Raw genomic sequence first — 25,311 nt, forward strand, 5'->3', positions numbered from 1 at the left:
TCAGAAAATAAAAGTAAGTCTCCAATCTTATTTTCAAGGCAAGTACTTTCGGAATTACAAATCCTGAAATTAAGTAGGCAAGTTTATATTTTGAGATATTCAGAAGTGACTTATGTTCAGAAGTAATGCAAACTGCTCATAATCCACTGATCACTGACCTGAGTCAACTACTGGATTCTGTAGAGATACCAGGGCTTCTGATTTTCAGGCAAGTTTTCAAAAAGGGAGCAAGAAGTAAAGCTGAAGCACTGTGTTTATGCCAAAGGTATAAGACTATCTTGTCTTTCTTAATTTAATTATTTATTTATTTGTTTATTTATTATTTATCTACTACAATGTATTTCAAACCTCAGTTTGGTGAAGTACCAAGTTTTGGGTACAAGAGTCTAATTTTAATAACCTGTTTAGCAAAAAGTTGAGGATAGGCATCTATTATTTAAAATTAAATCACAATTGTATTAGGGGCAGTTTTTAAAGACACTAGCAAATCAGTTCACTGAAAGCAAGAAAATGTCACACTGAGGTTTTGTAAAAATTTTCTCATTAATATACCCAAAGATAATACCCGACATTTCACAAATTGAAAATAAAATCTTTGCCCTTTATCCTGTGAAACTATATGCCCATGCATATATTATTATAGTAAGCAGGTCAACTGATTTGAAATTATATTTGATAGAATGAATATTCATCTGTAAATGTTGCTGGGCCATAGTATTTACAAACTCACATTATGTTTTTTCCAACTGAATCTGGAGAACATTGGGTTTGACAATGTTTCCTGTAGAAAAATACAGTTTTCAGCAAAATACGAATGCTTCATTTAGGCAAAGCTTAGGTCTATTTTCTGAAATTTGATTTATTCAATTTTCAGCCACACCCATACATCTAACCTAAAAGATTCAGTAGAATAAATTTTACAAAAAAGTACTTATTCAGTGAACTGAATAGAGCCATTCTGTAAAAAATGCTTTTTGAAGACCTTGTATTTCAAGCAAGAGATAAGATCTAGTGGAGGGACAGGGAAAAGGAGAAGACTAAAAGATAAAGATAATTTTAATATAATTTTGAATTTTGAATCACATTGAAAATTTTTATAGGCATTATAGATTTGTTATTTTATAGAACAAACTGCTGTGTAATGGTAGATAAGTTAGACCTAATGCAGTAGATATTTCTCCAAAGCTAATCTTTATTTTTAAAAAGCTAACCTTCCTCTAGCCTTTAGTAACTACTAAAGCATTAAAAGAAATTATGGAAATTCTAATGTTGTTTACATTTTATCAGATTAATTTCATCCTATCCTATGTACTTCCAAGATATATTGAAAATGGAAATAAGAACAGCACCAAAAAGAACAAGTTGCAAGCAAAACAAACTGAAATCCTACACAGGACATTGTTCATTTTAAATCACACAACTTCTCACTGTATATTTCCAAGATGGGTTTATGGAGTCTCAGCCAAAGACTAAAGCATATTAAAATTCCAGAGACTGACTTGAAAATATTTAATGACACCAACTGGAGATAAAGATACTTTCAATATAGTTGAGGTAAGGGGCAGTTAAAATCTAAAAAAGGTTTAAAGGTTAAAATCTTAAAAAGGAGCTAAAGGTTTCTTAAGCTCCAACAGCTTAGTTGAAAGGTCTTCTTCCATACTTTTGGACTTGATTAGCATTATATAAAATAGCCATATCTGACTTGCTGCGTAACCAAAGTTGTGGTTATTCTTTATACAGCATCTAAAATTTCACACTCCATCAGCACATGTTCAAGCTATTTTATCTTGGCAATTAATTTATTATTTTTCAGAACACAGTGAAGCGTTGTTTCCAAGTCATTCATAACTTTATAAATCAGTCCTGCACATGAAACCATGCATCTGTGAACCGTAGAAAATCCTTGCACTCAGGCGATTAAGCTCCTGACACCTTTACTGATTAATAATCATGAAAAGAATAAGATCAGAAGCAAAATAAATGATCATTTAATAGAGAAACTCACAAAACAGCCCTTTAACTTACATATTCCATCATGTTATTCGTTTCACATTTCCTTTTGCTTAGTCTCCAATGCAAGCACAGCTAGACAAGGAGGAAAGAAAAAGAAGAAAAATGAGCTGTATTTTATTGCAGCACACAGACTAGACCATTTGTTCACCTTTCATATTTTTCGTTCAACAAAAGCATCTGTTTCCATACTGTGCAATTCAAACTCCAACAGTACGAAGCTGCTCCCTGCGGCACTCACCTTGTGGTATAACCTATTGTTTTCCCATTCTAATAACTTCTCAATCGATCTTCGTGTCTGGAAGACAAATGAGAAAGAATTTTACTCTTGACTGGTTTTAGAAAAACTTTGTTTTGCAGCTGCTTTTGTGTGAAAAGGAGAGAGGTACAGGACAGTGACTGAGTACAAGGTGGTCTGTAGTACGATCAAAACTCGTATGGTATTAAATAGTATCTAGAACAGAAACAACTTTTTGTGATAGCCGAGTAGGTACCTTCAATCACTTTGGAACAAAAACTGTTGATATGTATGCTCTCTGGCTCTTACGGCAGTTTTAACTTTAAATTCACAGAAATTTCAAAGTGATCTAAGTACAAAAAGCAGGAACACTGCTCCCCCATGATCAGTGATCTAAATGTACTGCTTCTAAGGTCAGCATATAAACTCACAAATGTTGCAAACTATTTTGCAGTGCTGTATGCCAAGTGCAAATACACAGTACTCTAAATAAATGAGGAATTTCTGTTACATTTATATCAGATTTTAGAGAGTGAAAAAGCAAATGCAGAAAGTTACAGTAAATTCTGCAAATAAGCATTAGTAAGTTTGTGATCTGTATAGAGAGCAAACCCAATATTTAGGATTCTAAACGAAGGGTTTGCTGCCTGTGTCATCCACACTTGACATTTCAGACAGAGAATCCAGAAAGCAGTTCTGCACAGCTTGTTAAGATTACACATGCTAGAATTAAAGGATGTTCTGTGCTGCAAAGTTTCACAGCATTTTGAATATAATTATTCAGTTATATTTACATTTGAGAAATATGTACTGACATTTATGGTCATTTGACTGCCAGAATATATATTGCTTAGCTCTAAATGGGATTTGCTACAGACAGTGAATAAAAAGAGGATAATTCATGGTGCCAGGTGTTAAGATGAGACCAACAGAGCTGCAGGTGCAAAAGGACGGAGCAATGACAAGGATCAAATACAACTTAGTGCAGCTGCAGCTTCCTCACAAGGCGGAGAGGGGTCAGGGGAAAGGATGAGAAAGCATCTTGCTGTTATTGCTACAAAATACAGTAAATGGACCTTAACAAACCAAACTAAATGCTGTCTGAGAAACAAGAATGTCTGAGCAAAATAAAAATTAGACAACAAATTGTTCATTTCCCCACAAATATTAACATCTTGATTTTCAAACATCCTCTAGTTCAATACTGAAGCAGTTGTACGGAAACACAGCTAAGCATGTACTGTGGTCACATGATTAAAAATTAGATCATTGCTATCTATCAGCATTCATTACAGCAATTTTTTTATTATGTTTTATTTTAAAATCAGAAGCCAAGGAATTATCAAAAGGTGGACATACCACTGACTAATTTATCACATCAATTGGAAATTGAGTATTTTTGGGGTTATTCTTATTATTACGTTTTTAAAGACAGTGCCCTTTAACAATAATCAGTAGACCTCACTTGTTTCTTTGTAAAGATAGCCTTTTAGAGTCTGCTCTCCTTTTAAATGAAAATAGGGCAGCAGTTATGGTCACACTTTTGTTAATTTAGTTGCCAGTCAGCTCCAAATCAAAAGAAAATAAGGCTGCAGAGTGTAATTAACATTCAGTTCAGTCGTTTTGTCCCTTGTCTAGCCCCCAAGCTTTGTTAAAATTGCCATCTGAATGCTGAAGGCTGTAGGGAAATCGATTTGATTCTAATCGCACCATGAAAAGAACATGATCTAACTGCTTTCAGCCCTCCGTAAATCTGTACTAGGTCTTTAGCACAATGCAACTTCCAATTTAAAAAGCACTGAATGTCTCGTCAATGACTTTGTGAAGAAAAAAGAACAAGGAGCAGACATAAAAATTCCAATAGTTGTTTAAGCATTAAAGTTCATTTGCATCACAGCAAACCTGAAAAGGGCTGACCTCTCAAACCGCCTCTCAGGTCTATGAAGTTGTAGCCTTGACAAGCTCACATTGACAGAGCTCATTGACTCTGAAAGGCTACTCTATCAATGGTGAAAAATGGCAATAGGTTCTACTCTGAGCAGGCATCTGCCTGCCCACCCGCTGCTAAACCAATGGCAAAACTGATTCAAAACCTGAATCTACCTTGTAATCTTCCTTTCCAGGACCTTTTAATAATAGATTAAGATCACTATACAATTTAATTTCATTGTTTGCCCTAAAGGCTGTGAAAAACATCCAAGCTTTTCAAATTCCAATAAAATTACATCTATATTACAATACATAAATATAAATAAGAAATTGATAGGTACTATTAATTGGTTTATTCAAACAAGAAGACAGCTTAAAGTCATTTGACTAGCATGAGATAAAAATACATGCAGACTCAAGACCATGATTCTTTATCTTCCCAGGGCCTTAAATACTACTTACACTTCCTATAGTATAATCTGGAACAGTCATAGCTCCCAAACACACCATATCACTAATACAGAAATGTTAATGAAAATTAGACTGTAAAATATTTCTGGCAAACCTCAGAGCTTGGAATAAAAAAGAAATTCATTAAACAGCATCACACAATTCACTATAGTAAGTTTTCTTCCTACTTGACAGGTGAAAAAAAGCACTTGCACGTGCAGCTTAATTAATCACTGCCCTTGACATCTCAATGATTTACAGTGAGGAGCAGGTGAGGATATACAAAACCAGAAAGGAACACTTGATTTGAGTGTAGCATTTCCAGCACACTAGGATGACAAGCTTGTATATTCTATCAATGGTGTACAGAAAAACCCATACAGCAAATTATTTGTTAGCCACAACAAAAGCACAAATTAAGTGGAAGAGAGACTTGCTTATTAGGAAGATTTAATACTATCCAGCTTTTCTTTTTTTTTTTCTTAAAAACCCAGTCCAATATTTAAGCAAAGAAAAAACTTGCAATTCAAGTACACTTTTCAGCATACCAAGGATAAGAAAATATACTTTGCAATATATTTTATGAAAAAAGCAGTCTTCAATGCTATCCATAGAATTTTGTGAAACAGACCTCTTTGTCTAGATGCAATGTTTAATGAAATATTTTTGCAAAATAACTGATTCTTTAAAGATATTAATGCCTAACAGTGTCTTTTGAAGAACCACACTCCCAAAAAACTCTAGCACAGAGTACATGTTCACTTATGCTTATCGCTCCCGATTCAGTAAAAAAAAGTTTTTCCCTCAAACATGGAAGAAAAAAAATCTAAGCCTAAATATGAACTTTCCATGCAGAAACAAGGATAGCACTGAATATATTACCAACTGCAAGACATTTCTGTTACGCCTTTGCAGTGTCTATCCAGTTAGCTCCAGATGGAATTCTGATCTGGACAGGAAGGCTGTGCAGTAACAGGACCCCTCTGGCAGTGCACAGCCAGGAACACGCACACTGCTCTAAACTGCACTAGCAAATGGGCCAAGGCCCCCTCAAGTCCTGCTGTAAATCAGTGAATGACTGGTACAATAATAAACAGAAGGATCTTACATGACTCACAAAATGGTGCCAATTTGAGAACCTTCCTTTGTCTTTATTATGTGGGGAAACAACATGGATAGCAACAACTCGATCCTCCACTAACAATTGTATTTGCAGTTGTTTGGGAAAAACCAAAGACTCTCCCCATGTGCATTTGATCTTTGACTTCTCATCTGAAAACATACATATGTATACCTTGTGCATTATTAGCCCAGTAAATAGCATGAGATTTTCAAACTCCTTCATGCAAAACTTTATGACAATTAAATATTATTGGTTTTCAATATCGCCCTGAACAAATATACTTTATGCTTAAATCTCAAAATACAAAGAGACAACACTAGGCAGACTTTTGTTAGCTTCTCACATGGCCAGAATTTGTATTATCCACCACAGAAAAAAGTCAATGGATCCTGAGAGAGGTGGGAACTATAGTATCACTATATTCCACTCACTCAAAGAGAGAAATTACAGAAGCAGGAATTTCTATTCATTCTGACTACAAAATTTATACCCAAGTAATTTAGCTATCATCATAAATGGTGAAATAGAAAGTCAGATGACAACTATGCTCACCTTCAATATGCCAGAACATCCCCCAAGCCATTTTTGAGCCCCATACTGGTACCACAAAAATGCCAAAGCTGTACACAAAACACACTTAACTGAACGATGTACATCTGTGCTGAGAATGTCCTCATCTTGAACACTATACCTCAAGTAAACCAATATAAACTGCAAATTGTTAAGACTGCCATGTTGCTAAGGAATTCTCCATTTGTGAAGGGAGAAAATCAAAAAGGTGAAACATGACTTGATTTCAGATCCTGACATCTGGACTATCTGCTTTAGTGCACAGTAGTTTGAAAAGGTGCCTGTTCTACTACATAGGTGAACATGGAGATCTTGAATAATTTCTCCTATTAGCAGCTAGGATATTTCTTATTTTAGACCATTGTAAGAGTACTCATCCCAGAAGCCACTTCAGCATCCATGCAAGAAAGCAAGTGAAATCTATAATAAACAGAATGAAGAATATCTGGAAATAAATGCAGCAGCCTGGTGCTTTTTACAGGATCCTGAAAAACTGCCTTGTCCAACAAGATTGCTATTGCTGCATTTGCCTTACTAGATCGATTACTCTGTGTAGAAGGTGAGTCAGCCTAAAGCACAGACCAAAACTCCATAACACACAGAGAGAAATACATTCAACAGAATTCTGGAGCAGGAGAACTGATGACATCAAGTTGACTTCATGAAACTTCACATTCTGGAAGATAGCCCTGAGGATATGGTCTCACACATCCATAAACTAACTCATTTGTACAGGTCTCAACTGTGGGTCGGTACATCACAAAGAGATTAACTTAAAGTTTAGTGAACCAAATCACACCAATTACTTTCTGTAAAGTCTCTTCCACCAAACTATTTGCTGATATAAAGAGAAGCTCAGTGTTATTTGACACTACTTCAGGTAACACTTTTTAATATCTAAACTCAAGATGATTCCTCAGTTACCCTGGTTGCCTTGATTGTCAAATTCGTGGAGTGTTTAAAGAAAGCAGTAAAGCCATTAAACATGTGCAGAATAGGGAAGGTGTGCAGAAACATAGAGCCCATGTCTATTACCCAGGAGTAAAATGGAGAAGGTATTGAATCATCACCAATGTACTAACTGACAGATACTGAACAAGTATTTTCCAAAGGCATTTTGGTCTGCAGTACAAACACTCAGCAGAGAGAAACTATCAAAGAAAGTTCCTAGAAGTTGATTAAAGTCTTCTGTAAGTTTCCCCTGAAATACACAAAATCCAAAAGATTCAATATGCTCACTGACATTTTAGCCACTGGATATTTTAGCTGTCCTACAAGAGCTAAGTCACCAACTAAGCATTGCTAGCTACTTTCTATAAGGAGGTAACACTGACTAGAGGCAACCATATGTGAAAATTTCATAATATGGAGAAGCCTTGTAGCAGAAATAGTCTTGGCCTTGGCAAAAATAACACACTCCCCTTAAGAAGGCCTTGAAATGTGGTGAAAAACACATTTCACAGGTAGACTGGTGTTGAACTGATCCATGAAGCATCATGACTACACTTCATGCTGTTACTTGAACTTTTAAATAAAGATTTGTAACTCATTCATTCTAGGATTAAATTCTAGCTCTGATTCTGTCATCATAATGAAACAAAACCCATGAAGCTCTGATCCCTCCAAGGAAATTATTCAAATCTAGACATGACAATCTAAAGCATCCACCTCCTGCTGAAGGACATTCCCACCAAAAAGGCCACAGAAAATGAACATGTAAAATGGAACTGACCATAACAGGGATGAAAATAGGATCAAATCTCCACCAAGGAACTCATCAGGTGTCATTCTCTGTGGGAAACTTTACACTGAACATGAATGAAAATTCCACCTCCATCTCCTCTTTTAAGGTTAGAGAGATGTTCATTTTGGTCCCTGTCATTTATTTCCAAAATTCCCAGGAGTATGCCACAGAAAATAGTTCAAGGCCAATGTAGGTTGAGAAGCTAAAGAATCTCTGGTTACATCTCTATTAAGAAATGAAACTGTGCCCAGAAACACTCCCATTCATTTCAAGCCAGCTGGCAGGGAACAGCTTACATCTCTATCAGTAAGTTTTCATAACCTCCAAACCACTCATAGTGCCTGAAGCATTCTGATTATGCCTATGAATTGTTACACAATACAGAGCCAGAGCCTGCCAGGGACCCTCCTAAAAGTACAAATTATAAAGCACCAACTCCCAGGAACATTCCCAGGTTTAGTTTATTAGTACATAGGAATCCTTTGATTCCTGCTGTTAGTAGTATCTAAGGACAGTGGCCAAGAATGGGAGGGAAGCCTCATGGCCAGAAAGACTGAAAGGCAGCACAAAACTCCATAGAAGACTGTAAAATCCATCACTTCATTAATCTGCATGCTGAAGAGAATGATCCCTTTTAAAGGGACAGCTCCTACAGTCCCTTGTACATCTGAGGGCTTAATCAGAAAAATACTGGTTGATCCTGTAGCTACTTTACCAATTTAGAAAAAATAAATCTGGCAACTTAGTATTTCCCATCATCACTATTGTTCTAGATTCAGTCATTTATTCCAAAATTCAGCAAAAAATATTTTTATGAGCTACAAAATTAGAAGTACCTGGTCAGTTCACACTTTACATGTGTTTGGTATGGTACAAGATTTATCAACTCCTTCACTCTTCTCCTTTGTAGAACTGCCCCCCTCATCCTCCCAGCTGTTTTATCAGCAGTAATGGTTCTTGAACTACTGTTTTCTTCATTAAATGACTTTCTTTATATATAGCGCTTGAGTTACTAAGAATGCTACACTTCAGCAGAAATAACATTTTACTGTGATTTGTTTTAATAAAGTGTAAACATGAATACTTTCCAGACCTAGGGTACTTTGAGAAAAATCAAGAGAAGAGGTACAGAAGTGTGTCACTACTTCACACTTGCCAGAACTCCATTCTGGTTTTATGTTTTACAGTAAAGTCTAACAAGCTATTGTTCTGTCAAGTGCTTTCTGCTTAATTTAATTTTATCATATAAATTTCAGGTAATTTTGTGTTCTACTACTTTGCTCAACAATGTTTGCATATGTTCCTTATTTGGGATTATATTGAAGTTGCTAAAGACAGAACCCTAAAAATGTTCCTTTCTAAACTGATTTCCAAATCTTACAACTAACTAGATCATTTTAGCATGCTCTTTCAAAATGGCTCTATGCAAATTTCACCCAACTCATGCTTGTAGTTTCAGGAACACATCAACCTGGACAGGAAGAGCAATATCAAAAGCAACACTAAACCCAAGTAACTGCACAATCCCTTTATATACCTTAGCCATCACAATATAAAAGAGGCTGTAACACAGAAACGTTAATTATACCCAGATTGTTTTGATTAATATTAAAATGTTCAGAGACATAATTCTAATTACAAATGCAACTAGATTTTAAATAGCATTTAGAATATTCATGATACATCCCAGAGATACACAATATTTAGGATTTATATAAAATCAAGAAAAAACAAAATCACAAATTTAGCTTCAGAATACATACTTTTGAACTACTAAAAGGTTTGTATTTGATCTATAAAGAACCAAATTAGTATTCTGTGATCTCCTTTTATCTGTAACTATTCTTCATGCCAACCTTACTGCCCTGTCCTCCACCAAGCAAGTCTGTAAATTAAAAGACATGGTAAAACTAGCTGCTCCCACACCCCATTGTGCACCAGGAAAGCACATGAAAACCTGGTAAGCTTTTGCTGTGAAGGAAATGAAATCTGATTTCAGATACAGAAAAAAAAAAAAACCACACAGGTATACACATCATGATTTTACATTTATTTGTTCTACAAGCTGAGCTGCTTGAGCATATGGATGACTTAGTGACTCTTCTGACCAAAATTATAGTGAATAACATCTAAAGCAAAATACACCAGGCCTGAATCTTCTGATTTTTAAAGTTTCCTTTCACAGTTAACACTTAAAAAAAACCCCTCCAAATACATTTGAATGCAATGGTCAAGAATGCATATTTGATATACACAAGTTCCACTTAAAAAAAAGTTATACTAAGTTGACTAGAGCCAACACAGAAATTCTATGTGCTCTGGTTACGATAACCATAATAAATACATTATAATTTTAAAGATTCTTCCAAACTGTATAATATAAACTGCCTAAACACTTCAAAAACAAGGCACCTTTTGTCTTAAGTAATTGCCTTGTGGAACTCCTCAGAAAAGCATTAAGGTACCATTAAGAGTACCTCCAGTGCAAAGTCCCTTGCAGATGGGCATAGGAGAAAAACATACATTTTCTTCAGTTTTGATAATAAATGTAATGTATTCATAAATTCAATAAACTGATCTAATGTATTTTAACATTAGTGTCATCCACTGACAAACAAGACTATAAAATTTAAGAAAATTCATTCCAGCTCCTCCACCACATATTTAATTTATACTTTGGAAGTTGTAATTAGCTATGTTTATACAGCAATTTGAAAATGGGAACTGCTATGAAAGTGACAACTAATGATGAGGCTTAAGCAGCATTCATCAGCTTTGTGTGAATTCACAAACAAACAAATCACTCTTGAAAGTATTAGTACAGATCACACTGTTAAATATCTAATTCTATTCATTTTAAAAGATTGTCCATGAATCATTTGAAACATGCAATTTACTTGTACAATACCAGCTTTTAAGAAATCTAGCAGTACTGCAATGCTATCATAGCTTTCATTGTTACTGTTTTTGTTGAAATTATATATCCTATTTACCCATCAGGAACTACAGCATTTAGTTAATACTGAAAATGAGCTCCAATTCATTTAAAAACATGGCTTCAAATGGGCACCTCAGCCTGCAGTGCTTTTTGAATTATAATTCACTATGCCATTCTTTTCATTTAAAGAACAACAACTTAAAGACTAAATGTTCATCTGTACAACCTGGAATTTGTCCCAGAAAAGATGGTGAATTCTATGAGTAAAACTGCTGAAGATCATTTATGATCCAGATCTGCAAATGAGGGACTGTACTTCCTGCAACTTTCTTGCAGCTTTTTTTCATTAAAATCTAATTAAGACCACATAAAAGAAGAGAAGCAGTAAGATACTGAATCAAACAAAACACTTATTTTACTGCTGAAGAGTAGAAGGCTTCTTCCAAATATCTCAGTGCAAATGGAGAAAGGAAACAACACTATGCAAGGACTCCAAAACCAGCACTGAAAAGAAAAATTCAGTGAAGGGAAACCTTTCACTGCATGGAAACGAAATTACATAATTAACAATCAAACTTACAAACATTTGTTGCTTAATTAATTCCTAGTTTGAAGCACCTGTTGATTTAAGGAGACAAACCATTACCTTATTTTTCACTACAAGAAATGAAGCATGTATTCCCATCATACACAAACTTTCAATAATTACACAATTTGTACTTACATTTGTGATAACTTTCTCATGTTAAAACTTAAAAAGTCAATGAAAGGCAGTAAAAATACAGAATGAAGAGAACCACTAAGAAAATTATTCTAACTCTGAAGCTGCAATTGACATTTTGTCTACATGAACCATTACAAAAAAAACCACCTTTCTCTGAAAAAGAGCCACAAACTATACCAGCAATTCAAGACCAGGGTAGATTGGTTCAGACTCATTAAAACAGACATTTCTTAATTGGTCATTCTGAGAAAAATTTCTCTTGTATATTAAAACTGTTGTTTCATTTAAAAAAATCCTTGAGAAACCCACCCACTTATTAGCTCACTATATCTGTAATTCAACAAAACAAATTTATTAGTCTTCTATTTCAGTAGAAAAGGGCAAATATGAAGCCTTGTATATTTTTGTTGTGCCATTAAAACACGATCTGCACAAATTTCAGGATAGGAACACTCCCATCATGCTTTCAGAAATCAAACTCTCTAATTGTAAAGTCTTGGGAGTCTATTGTAATCATTGCAGCAAAGCATATAACAGAAGTCAGCTCCAAGTGATTTCTCTGGGAATCACTTAGAACAGGGCTGAGCTAGCAAAGCTCTCTGGGTAATGCTTCTCAGACAAGTGCAAGTAATGCAAAAGAAGTAGCCTTTTATTTATTGATCATTTGTTATACTTGTTTTACAGTATGAGTACAAGTGGGAAATAATTCATTGTATCTAGAAATTAAAGGGAAGAAATAAGCATACATCATCATGGACCCCTGCTTCCTCAAGAATCCTGGCTGTGTTGACTTGTGGCTGAGTCCAGCCAGGGAAAGGATAGCTAAAGAAGTCAAAGCATGGAATGTAATTTGACCAACACAACCCTCTTCCAAGACACAGGTAAAGTCTGACACAAGCAGTTTGAGAGTTCAAATGCGAGCAGTTCACACCAAATACATTAGTCTTATGTATCAGCAAAACTGCAGCACTAGCAGCAAACCAAGGTACTGGTGGGAGGATATGAAGTTGCCTCTTGTCACAGTTCTACTGGAATCTACTGAGCAAATAACAGACTGGAACCTAGACGAACCAGATATTTTTTACAACTGCTGTTTTTGCTCAGCAGCTCCAGGTAATTCACAATGCAGTTTCTCTTACTTTCTACACTTCTAGGAAAGTATGTAATGTTAGTTTCCTGCACTTGTCACAGCACTTTGACATAAACTAGTAGAAAGTTGTAAGACTTTTCCTTTATGCAGAAGCTTGTGGATACAATTCAATACTGATTGGATTAATATTACAGGGTTCAAATCCTGTAATTCCAGGTAAGAGAGATTTATATCACTTTGTATTTTCCTGCTCTAGATCTACCAAGACAAAGTTAAATCCACCCATACCTATACAAGCAACCCAAGTGGCAGTAACTTTTCACCATTTTTCTCTAAGTAAAAGCAGTAGCCCTGACTAGAATCATTAAAAATTCTTCTGCTTGTTTCCTACACTAGAATTTCCAAACATGTCCTTGAAAAATATTCCACAGTCTTCCCCCTTAACTCCTCCACCACAGAAAAATGTTCCTCCTCAGCCATTTCCAGGATTAAGAGTTAGGAGCTTGGGAAAGCAGACTCTCCCCTTTCCCTTTGTCTTTTAGAACACAAGTTAATTAATTCTCTATATACATTCTTCAGATGTCCAACAGGCACCAAGTTCTGAGTTTTCTATCTGAGAAACAACCCTGTAAGGACACATTCATTTGGCACGCTGCTGACATGGACAAGTGATGCTGATCTGAAATCTCCACATTGATTTAAATTACTTTTTCTCTGGAAGAATAATCAAGCTGTCATCAGTGTCTAGTGCCATTGTGCCATCTACAGTGGCATGAGATACTTTGTTTAGGCAGCTGAGTCCTAAGTTGCACTAATGCTGGACATCCAAGTGCAGAAAAAGATGTAAAGGTCCATAAATGTTGTCTGGTGCCAACTTTAACAGGAAAAATGCGACATTTACTGATAGTCTGGGCCACACTCTAGGATGACTTAGACAAGTTCAGCCACAAATCTGTGTCCATGTTCCTGCTGTTCATACTCTTCCCAGGACTCTTCTCTCCTTATGCATTCTATATTACAGCAACAATGACACCATTATCCTCTTTCCAGCCTCCTCTGAATAAAGTATCTGTGGTTGGGGCTTTTTATTCCAGCTTTATCCTTTTGGAAGGAGCTTACCTTTTTACCTTATCCCACACATCATCTCTAACTGTTGCTTGACTAGGTTCCCACACAGAACCTCTCTCCTCAGCTTCAAACTGTTTTCTGACTCCAGATGCTAGAAGCCCTTGTATTTTTTCTGACACTGTTTGACACTGTATAAAAAGTTGATTACAGGACCAGTCTAGAAGATGAGAGCTTGTGACATCAGCCCCTACCAAGTTACATCCTGTTATCATTTCCTGCTACAACACAGTATGTGAGAAAACTGGGTCAAACTTCATAACAGCAGAAAGCATTCACATTAAGAAGTTAAACATGGACAGTAGCAATGCATGCTTCTCTTGTGTTTGCTACCCACAGCGCTAGGCCTTGAATGGTAAAGGACTTCCCTGCAAGCTACTGAAGTCACCTGCTTATCTGTTGAAGCAATCACCAGATTCTAATTTCTTCTAGCAGATTTTTGGGCTATGGATATATGATCATGCTACAGGATACTTACCAGTTTGCAACAGCTTGAAGATAAAAAAATTAGGGTTTGATATAATTCACACTGACACCGATATTTTTGTTTTGGTTCCTTTCTCCACAAACTCTAACATTTCCGGGAGGCTTTTCTACTTTATTTTGTATACAATTAAAATAAGCCTTAAGTCTCTTAAAGGGACTAAGCATTAAGATCTTAACACATGATACAAAAATGCATACCGGTTTTCCTATAATCAATGTTCATCCCATAAATCTTTTTTTAGAATGTCTTTACTTATTAAGTCCAAAAATGATGATTTTTATAAAGAAAATCATGACGATGTTCATATACTGAATTGTACCCAAGTTGTAGCATTAAGAGGGATAACACAAGAGAGAACATATACAAGGCATGATATGAAATGGAAAGATGAACAGTACTAAATAGTGAGGAGATGATGGGGAGGCACAGAGACTTCTTGCAAAGTAGAGAAATACAATTAGCCAAAGACAATTTTTACACACACAGAAGAGGTGGGAGGATAGTCTAATTAACTGCACTGAGAAAAGGAAGTGAAAACCAGGCATGTGTCATGAGCTTCTGTTGTGAACAATGCTCTAAGTGCCAAGTGTACATAGACAAAAGGCTATTTTCAAGTTCTAAATGTAAAAAAAAGCATCTTACTCATCTAAGCTTGGAAGAAAAATTCAAAAAGAAAAATCAACTATTCTTTTTAAAAACTGCTCTTTTAACAAAAAAACAGATGGTTCTTTGGGGCCACAGTGTAATCAGAAGCTCCTCAAAAACAAACTGCCACTTATTCACCGGCAAATTCTGATCATTGCAGGGTATCAGAGAGAAGATGCAGCTATTAAAGAGTATACTGAAATTTGGTTCAATAACAACAGTAGCTTTATAAATGGCTCTAGGAGGCATTCAGCTATACTACCTCTCATTGAGTTACAAACTCAAAGTCCTGACTGGTATTCTCCTGTAATTTTAACCAGTACAGCTGACAACTGATACCAAAATGCATGAAATAAAAGTGATTTAAGTAAGTTCTAGGAACAGTTTTTAATGGTGAAGGAGGAAAAAAAAAGAAAACCAAAATGAGAACAAAACCAGTACAATTCTAACTATCAAAAATTATATTAATAATTCAACTTACTCTTTTACTGAGGCAGATAACTGGCCACATACTACAACCTAAAGTGCAGCAGCAGCAAAGGCATCCACATAGTAGCCATCGCACATTAACTGGAAGATTCTTCTTAAGACAACTGTTAACTCTACTGATGCTGGCTTTGAATTCTTCAGGTGCAACCTACAAGGGAAATGAAAAAGAAAAAAGAAACTAGTACTACAGCAGTGTACTTTATTACTTTTACAGTACTCTATACTTGGAACACTTGTTTGCGTAATAAAAACCTGAACTCCAATTCCAAACTTCTAATCAAAGATACTCACCTTTCCAGTTAAAGATGAAGGAAATTCTGCTTCAAATTTGTTACTTAGTCCAAACCTGCAAAAACAAAATTTAGATTAGCAAAATTATGAATAACCCTAATCCATGCCACAAATTACAAGCACCTCATAATATTCTTAGGGTCTGTATCAGTAACAGCATTAATTTCAGGAAAACACTACTTGTTATTAAGAGTAAGTCTTAAAATTATACTAACAAACAAAAATATACCATTGTACACAGATTAAAAACCATCTAGCCCATAGTATCTTATAGTTCTCTTGATACTATTGACTCTTCCCCAAAGTCAGCAAAACCTATAAGCAATAGTGGCAAGTGAGATAAGTGAAGTATTTAAGGGGAGAGGGAAGCAACTTAAGGCCACAGTTTGAACTACCTCTCTCCTGCACCAGTACAGATGTATCTTGAAGAAAAGCTCATCCAGCGCTAAATAACTGTTCTAAGCATAAAAATGGAATAAACACCAGCTTGATTTTCAGAAAAGAAATACATAATAAGTTTCAAAACACAAAATGCTAAGTAACAAAACAAGGCTTAAACAATAACTAACTATAAATGTGAAGTTGTAAAGCACTTTGAAATGAGTTGGAGTTATTGAATCTACTGGGTTTTACAATATTTAAAGGTCAGAAGAGTGTCAGCTTATCTACTAAAAATGTTTTCTACCTTACAGTTGTTTGGTTGGGTTCACAAATAGATGAACCTCAAAGAAAATATTATTTTCTGGCATATGGGCTGGACAATAACTTCAAGTAGAGACTATACAGACTATACAATCATTAATGTGAGTGGCTACTAATTTGGTGTACAGCAATCAGTGTAAAATTTAAGTTGTAATTTAAAAAATTCTGAATATAAACACAGCAGTCTATCAGATACTACAAACAAAAATCAGAAACTAAACTGCTCAAGACTTGAAATATTGGCAGCAACACCTATCACACATTGCTGCATTGTATGCAGAAAAGCTTACCTGAGCCTTGACAGCTGAAGACTTTACACGCAAAATTTGCTCTCACAATATGCTATCGAGCAGCTAGGTACTTCCCAGAGTTTTAGAGTTGTTTTTCTTTTCCTTACTGAACTGAATGATCTGCATGCTAATGGAGAATTTTGTTCAAGTAATCAAAGAGGCAGTTATGTGGTAAGCTACTGTGGAAACCTCATAAAAGCCAGTGGACAAGAAGTGGCAGAGGAGTTTCTTTGTAGATATATAAAAGGTGGTGAATTTTGAGATTCCTAAACTACGCTTATGTAACACTCCACTAAAGTTTGACAGGTACAGCTCACAGGACACATCTTTTATCATCACTCATGATTCTCTGAAACATCACCTCAATGCAAGCACCAGTCACCAGAAATAGCAATTAAATACTGGGCACCACTGGGAAAGGATTAACCATTTTGACTCTCCATGAAACCCACATATTCAGTACTGGGTGCAGCTCTGGTACCCACATTTCATGAAGGATTTGGATTTTGAAAAAGGCAGGGAGAAGGAAGGCTAGTATAATAAAGGAAATAAAGCAGCTGCCTCAATAGACTAAGGCCAACATTAAGCTGGAAAAGCAAAGGTTGAGGGGGACATATGATTAAAGTGCAACTTTTCAGGAAGGCAATGGTAAGGGGAGTGTTCATCCACAAATCCCACAACAGAGAGCACTGACTGAAATTAGTCAGAAATTGGTTTAAAACAGTTAAAAGAAAGTGCAGCTAAAAATAAAGTGCAAGTAGCTAAGTTCTGGGTTTGTTTCCACTTGACATTACTGATGCAAACGGTGCCAAAAGATTTGAAGCAAGATTACACAAGTTCCCTGACAAACACACTAAAGCAAAGACAAGGCTGAAGCATACATCACTCACATAGCTGCAGATGCCAGAGAGTACAAGGCTGGACACCAGGAACAGCCAGACTTACATGCAATCCACACACAGCAATACCTGTTGCCAAAGTTTGCAGCAGCACACTGGGCTACATGGTTTGAGGATGTAGGTGACCTTTTCATAAGGTCTTAAGGTAAAGTAAGCAGGTAATTTTCCTATCACTGATTACAGGCAGTAGAATCATACAAATATTAAATTATTTGTGTTGGAAGGAACCAAAAATCATCTAGTTGAATCTCCCTGTCACTAGATCAGGCTGCTCAAAGCTGCATCCAACCAACACTTCCAATGAACCAAGCATTCCATTGAACACTTCCAATGATGGTGCATCTCTGGGCAACCTGTTCCAGTGTCTCATCACCTTCATCCTTATATCCAAACTAAACCTACACTCTTTCTGTTTAAAACTATTCCCCATAGTCCTGTCACCATAGGCCCAGGCAAAAAGTCTTTCTCCACCTTTCTTATAAGCCTGCTTACTGAAAGCCTGCAATAAGATCACACAGGAAACCTTATTTATACAGAAGTTACCTACCATATTTCAGTATTTCTAACTAGAATAGTAGCTCTGCAAGCCTATAAGTCTCTCAAAACTGGTGAAATAACAAATGAGAATTGTTACAGAGAAACACATATGGCAAGTTTACTACTTCAACACAGAACAAAGGAAACTTAACTTACTGGAAACATTACTGCCACTGAAAATCTTGCTGAATACTCCATGACAGGAGGACCATCCACCTTTCTGCAAACTGCTGAGTGAAACTAAGTGCTGAGGCAAAACTTATATAAATGCCAGAGTCATGCCCTATCAGTTAAGTGTCATGCCCTACTTAAAATTGCCAGTAAGTTGAAGTGGAAACCAAAGTCTGAAAAAAACTTGGATTCACATACATTTTAGAAGCAGACAAGCCTGGAGAATGACTCCAAGTTCAAGGCACCATCACAAGTCTCAAAACTGAAAGGTAACACCACTTTACTATATAATTAGTTTATTAAATCAGTATTTGTGAAGTATTCAAACGTTGACAGCTCCACCAATCACAAACAAAGATTCATAAAGCTCACAAAAGTCATGCCTGACAAAAGTAACTCCCACTGGAAAAGCTCTACAGCTACCTGAAATTAGAAACACTGAGACAGAGTGAGGCACAGAAACTTCAAACCAATGCAGTTACACTTGGTTGAAGTTACAAGCAAAGAGACTGAGAGCCTGTACTCAAGGCTTGTGGTAATGTTTAATACATGGCAGGGTAGCAAAGCTGAAGCTAATTCAAACAGTTACCAGCATAATTTCGAGCTTGACACATCAGAGTCTTGTCACCATACGCAGGTAGTAAAAAAGGGTGACTCCACACATTAAAAGCATACCATTCATTGTAAATAGCTATGTGATCTCAGAATTTTCACTTTTGACTGCAAGCTGAAATTTGGAAATTAAAGTATTAGAAACTCCACAGAACACTCCTACATGTTCAATGTAAATACATAACTGCTCTGACCAAAAAAATAGCAAAAGTAGCCTTAAAATAAAATATTGGAAATCAATGTTTTGGAGATGCATTTCCTCAGACAGCTGTCCTATTACCTTTCTTTAGTACAATACTGCATCTCCAGAGACACATACCCTTCTCTGCTTGCTCTATGCCTTCCCACTTTACATCATGTCTTCAACAGATCCATGCTCACCTCATGCATGAGTACTTTCTTTACCCTTCCTGGACCTGAACAAGCATTTCTGGAACCTAACTCCACTTCAAAGGTAGAGATAAATTCCTGCCCTTGTATACAGTGGAGAAAGAAATGGTGAGAGGTGGACACTTTAAAGTACAGAAGTTTACAGTATAGGACACAGACAATTTGGAACCTTTTCCAGCATTTGGAACCTTTTGCAGCTCAGATCACCCTAACAAAAAAATTGACACATGCTATCCTCTTCCCCTTTGTCCTCTCTTATGGGGACACTAAACCATTTTTTCACTGCCATAACTCTACTCTTTAGGTCTACATGTTCCCAACCCTTAACAAATAAATACATATTTCACAAATCTTAATATGCTTCATGATTCTCACCTAGCCCTGTTTTCACCTCTCACATAGCCCTGTTTTCACTCTCACATGTCCTTGATACAGTCAGGTTGAAAAATTTATTAGCAGACTTCAATTTAATAATGAAGAAGCTTGCTTGGATAAATACATCTTTAAAAGTTCTTTTTCCCCCCACAAAAAGTTATCTTGCATTAAGATATAAGGTGCTGTAACAACAGCACAGAAAGGCATTCATCAGCACATCCTAATGGCTTGCCATCATTCCAGCACTGCAAGAACAAATCCAGTATTACTAGTTAATACCGTCTGCTATATATATGATACATGTCTCAACTGGTCGAGGAACAGGAAAACAATCACTGGGAAACAGACTGGAAAACACTATCAGGCACCTATCATAAATATTCTCTTCAGGATGTCAAATACATCATGTACCTCCATTCCTAGCATAATAGAGATTTCAGAAACAAATATGAAACACCTTGGACTTTCAGTTCAGTTCTAAGTAAGGATCTCTATTTTCACAGTGCTTTCAAATTTTTGCCATTACAAGAGAGAACCTAAATTTTCTGCAGCCAGGTGATGTTACTCCTGTCTACCAAGCTATCAAAACTCTGCTGGTGTGAAAACAGTTTAACTGAATAATTAGAAAACAATGTTAAAAAAAATATTAGCATTGCCGGCCACCTGCTTCAAACAGTGAGTTTAAGGAGAAAACTTAGTGCTAACCAAAAGCTCTACATCCTCAAAAGGCAAAGATTTCATATGTTTTATTTTGATAATATTTAACTGCTTTCCTTTAACTGATTTTAATTACTCAGCTTAGAAAAGACTCACACACTTCCATTCTCTGTTGGATGAAATCAAGTAATGGTAAATGTCTTTCTGATGTTAATATGTAATCATGGAATCGACATATTTCAAACTCAACATTATGACTCCTATGTAAGATCAGAAAGGATATGACAAGAGACCTGTGAAAAGAGAGCTTCTGTTTAAATACACACAGCAGAAGCAGTCAGCAACTCTTCAAACTGCAGAGCCAGGGAAAGATCAACCCAGGATTTGCTTAACTGCTGATCATTTCTGTCAGACCTTCAAAATGCACGCATGCTTTTATACTGGCAAGACTAATTCATCATGTACACAGGACTAGAACTACTCCTTATACTCACCAAATGAATGTTCTAAAAGGGATCTAACTTTTAATAATAAGCTTCTGGATCAATGACCAAAAAAATCATAGGCTGTACAAAGGTAAAAGTGGCTGATGCTATGTAGTCTACTGTTAACAGTTGGCACAGTGAAGAAAGTAGATGAAGATCAATTGCCTAATTTTGGAGGCACACGTTGGTATTTCATTGCTCATTCAAAACCTAAAGAACAAGTACTTTAAAGAAGATCTCAAAATAATAATGAGCTAGTAACTATTAATGAACAATTATCAAGTTAGCCATCCTTCAACCACAAGGCCCTTGCTAGTCATAGCCAATGTTTCACAAGCTTCCCCAACATTCCACTAACTGACCTTCATCTTGTCTTGCACAACTTACCTTCAAGTACTGGAGAAGAAACCAGCATTTGCCTCTGTTTCAGTTATTTGTACTTTTCATTTGCTAATATGAAAACTATTTAATTGTGGTTTTGCTCCGTTTTTCAGAAACAGACTAGGCTACTAGCTTATTTTCAGTGAATCACTGGTACAGCTTCTGTTCACAATAAACAGCCATAAGCTGAACACACTGACTACATGCTTCTACTCTTTCACAGGGCCTCCTTGGCCTCCGGCCCCATCTACATCCTTCTAACTTTCCAAATCTCTCTCAGTCTATCCATAACTTCCTGTGTTTAACTAGACAGCTAACTGCACTAGCATTTGTGTCAACCTAATAATAAAGCAACAATATACCCAAGTGCCAAAAAAACTTGTCAAGTCAGTATCTGAAAATCAATAGTTTATGAGACTCAGAGAAGCCAACCACAGTATCGTCAGCTTTTATGTCTGCACTACAAACCTAGTTCTGCTGAACACTGAATTCAAAAGAAACCAAAAGTTTGTACTACTGTGCCTTGGCTCCGGGCTTGCATTTCAGCTTGACATTATACATTTTAACTGACAACTATTACACTTCAACAGAGCGAGCCTGACAGAACTGATGGAAGGAATGATACCCTCATCTCTTACATTATTGAGAAGTACTACACAAGCTCATGGTCACTTGCTCCTAGTCGCAGATACCAAACGCACACAAAATAAAGTTGCTTCCATGTCAAACACAGGGAAACAACACACACCAATCATAACATAATTTTACACATGGCTATCTGAATAACTGAATGCCTTGTCTTTGTTAAAGTCCTCAGAGGTATATTAGCAGCCACAAGTTAAATGGGAGTGGGTAACAGGAACATAAACAATCTTGTTCAATAGTCCAGCCGGTCATGTGCTGGCACATACCTGTTACACAGAGGAACTGAGGCACCTTACTTCCTGACACCTCATCATTTTGGACAAATACTTCACATTCCTCTGCCAGTCACAGCCCAAGCCAGTTTTGTTTCCGCAGCCCTAGTTAGAGGTTTGCACCCGCCTGCGAGTTTCCAGGCGGCTCCCGGCTGCCCAGTGGGGCCAACAAGAGGCCCCTCGCAGCCCCACGGACGCAGGGGAAGGGCAGGAGCCCCGGCCGGTGCTGCCCACGCCTACCCCACGACTTGCCCCAAGTTGTACCCCGAGCTCGGCGCTCCAGCCGCCCCCGTCCCGCCGCCCGGGCCTCCTCCGCCGCCCGCCCCGGCCGCGCAGGCCCCGGCGCGGCCCTTACACGGTGACATGGCCAGAGCCGCGCACCACCACGGGGTCGGGGGAGTACTTCAGGAGCTGCTCCTCCAGCGCCCGTTCCTCGTCCTCCTCCTCTTCGTAGATCTCATCGAAGTCCGCCATGGCCGGGCCGGGGCGTCCGATGAGCCAGAGGAGCCGGGGCGACGCGACGGGAGCCGGCCAGGGAGACACACAGGAGGGTCCGGCGAGGGCGCCCCGGGGCCAGGCCAGGCCGGGCCGGGCCGGGCCGGGCGGCAGCGGGGCCGCGGCAGCGGCTGAAGCGGCGGCGGCTCCGGGCGGGGAAGCGCCCGTCACCCTCCGCGGGGGGAGGGGGCGAGGGGCGGGGCAGGAACAACAACAACAACATCCGGCCCCGGCCCCGCCCCGCCCCGCTCGGGGCCGCGCCGCCGGGGCGGGCCGGGGGCGGGCTGGAGGCAGCCGTGGTGTGAGGGGGCTCCGGGAGCGCGGCGCTCTCAGGGGCGCGGAACGACTGGGAGCGACCGCAGCGGTCGTCGGGTCCAACCCCCTGCTCGAGCAGGGTCTTCTCAGAGCACAGGGCATAGGGTTGTGTCCAGACGGTTCCTGAGTGTCTCCGGTGATGGAGACTCCACAGCCTCTCTGGACAATCTGTTCTGGAGTGTGGTCACCTGCGCAGTAAAGAAGTTCTTCCTTCTTCCACACTGCGGTGGAACTTCCTATACATCAGTTTCTAGCCGTTGTCCCTTTTCCTATTGCTTGGCACACTTGGGAAGAGCCTGACTCCATCCTCTGACATGCTCCCTGTGGATTCTGATAGATACTGATTAGGTCCCCTCTCAGACATCTCTTCTCAGTGCTGAACAGGCCCAGTTCCCTCAGCCTTTCCTCACAAGTGAGATGCTCCAATCCCTCACTCATCTTTGTTGCCCTCCACTGGACCTGCTCCAGGAGCTCCATGTCTCTCTTGCCCTGAGGAGCCCAGAGCTGGGCACAGCACTCCTGATGTGGCCTCACCAGGGCTGAATAGAGGGGCAGGGTCACCTCCCTCAGCCTGCCCTTCCCAATGCAGCCTAGAATACCGTAGGCCTTCTTGACCACAAGATTTTAACCCTTTTTGGGCATCCATGAAGCCCACGGCTGAGGGTGGGGGTGTGGTGTGGATGGTGTGTTCAGACATCTGCCCTGAGCTGAGGGGTTGCCCACCAGTCCCTCTGGCTTAGTGCAGGGAGATGTGGGGAAAGCGGCCCCTGGCTGAGGCTGACCTGCTCACGTGAAGGCTGAGACCAGGTGTCTGCATGTCCTTTGGGGCTGTCAGTTCCTGGATCTGCCATTCCTGTGGCAGCCTTGGATCTTCCATGCAAAGGATCGTGCTAATGCCACTGTTTGCAGAGCAGACGAACAATGAATTTGCAGAGGAACAGCCCCTTTAGGACTACATTGATGAATGCTAAGCAGAAAACCCTAAAAATGGAAGGGATTCTTCTCTCTTGGCAGTTTTGGTATTTTTTATAACCAAAACTTAAAACAAAGACTGGAAAATGCCAGTGTGAGCATGATGGCCTTAGTAACAGTTAGGCCATCAGCTGTTGTGACAACAGTGGAAGGCAGTGTGACATGGGATATAGCGCTAGTAGGATGACATTTTCAAAAGGGGGAACAGATCTTTTTATTTGACAGAGTGGACTGGTGGATTATGTACTTGCAGCAGTATCTAATATATAATGGCAGAGGGTTCAGCCTGAAACAGTCAAAAAAAAAAAAGCAAATCTGCTTATCACAGAATGCCTTGGGTTAAACAGGACATTAAAGACCATCAAGTTCCACCCTGCTCTGCTGTGGGCAGAGACACCTTCTGCTAGACCAGGTTGCTCAAGGCCTTATCCAGCCTGGCCTTGGACACTTCCAAAGATGAAGCATCCACAGATTCTCCAGGCAGCCTGTTCCAATGTCTCACCCTCACAAAAAATGTAAAAACTGTGTCTTTCTCTCACAGTAAATAATTTCTTGCTAATGTCTAACACATGTCTTTGTAGAAAGTCCCTCTTCATCTTTCATGTAGGCCTCCTTCAGGTATGCAAGGCCACATTTAGGTCGCCTGGAATCCTTCTCTTCTCCAGGCTGAACAACCCCAATTCTCTCAGCATTTCCTCCTAGCAGAGGTTCTCCACCCCTCTAATCAACTTGGTGGCCCTTCTCTGGACTCACTCCAGCAGGTCCCTGTCCTTCCTGTGTTGGGGACCTCAGAGTTGGATGCAGGGTTCCTTCCAGGTGAGGTCTTACCAGAGCAGAGGGGCAGAATCCCCTCCCTCCCCTGCTGCCCACGGGGCTCTGGATGCAGCCAGGACACGTTTGGCTTTCTGGGCTGTGAGTGCCCATGGCTGGGTCATGTCCAGCCTCTCACCCACCAGCACCCTCAAGTCCCTCTCAGCAGGGCTACTCGGGATCTGTTCATCCCCAGCCTGTGTTCATACTGGGGCTGCCCCAACCCAGGTGCAGCACCTTGTACTTGGTCTTCTTAAATATCAGGAGATTCCCATATGCCCACTTCTCATGCTTGTCCAGGTCCCTCTGGATGGAGTCCCATCTTCCAGGTGTGTTGACCACACTTCTCAGCTTAGTGTCACCTGCAAATTCACTGGAGGTGCACTAGATGCCTTTGTCTACGTCATTGACAAAGGTATTAAACAGTGCTTGTCCTAACACAGACCCCTG

The 25,311-nt window shown here is 38.8% G+C and overlaps 1 protein-coding gene across 1 annotated transcript in view; it reads right to left on the bottom strand.

Annotated features, from left to right (window-relative positions):
• CHIC2 (cysteine rich hydrophobic domain 2) overlaps window positions 1-22,891 on the bottom strand; it is a 30,979-nt gene extending 8,088 nt beyond the window's left edge. The window contains exons 1-5 of the mRNA XM_030946857.1: window positions 22,625-22,891; window positions 15,854-15,908; window positions 15,555-15,710; window positions 2,252-2,308; window positions 2,026-2,085 (exon numbers count right to left, since the gene is read on the bottom strand). Of these exons, the coding sequence (XP_030802717.1) occupies window positions 2,026-2,085; window positions 2,252-2,308; window positions 15,555-15,710; window positions 15,854-15,908; window positions 22,625-22,743 (447 nt within the window). The 5' untranslated portion in view covers window positions 22,744-22,891. The remainder of the gene's footprint in view (window positions 1-2,025; window positions 2,086-2,251; window positions 2,309-15,554; window positions 15,711-15,853; window positions 15,909-22,624) is intronic.
• Between the last annotated feature and the right edge of the window lie 2,420 nt (window positions 22,892-25,311).

Source organism: Camarhynchus parvulus, chromosome 4 (genome assembly GCF_901933205.1).
Source record: "Camarhynchus parvulus chromosome 4, STF_HiC, whole genome shotgun sequence".
Lineage (NCBI taxonomy): Eukaryota > Metazoa > Chordata > Aves > Passeriformes > Thraupidae > Camarhynchus > Camarhynchus parvulus.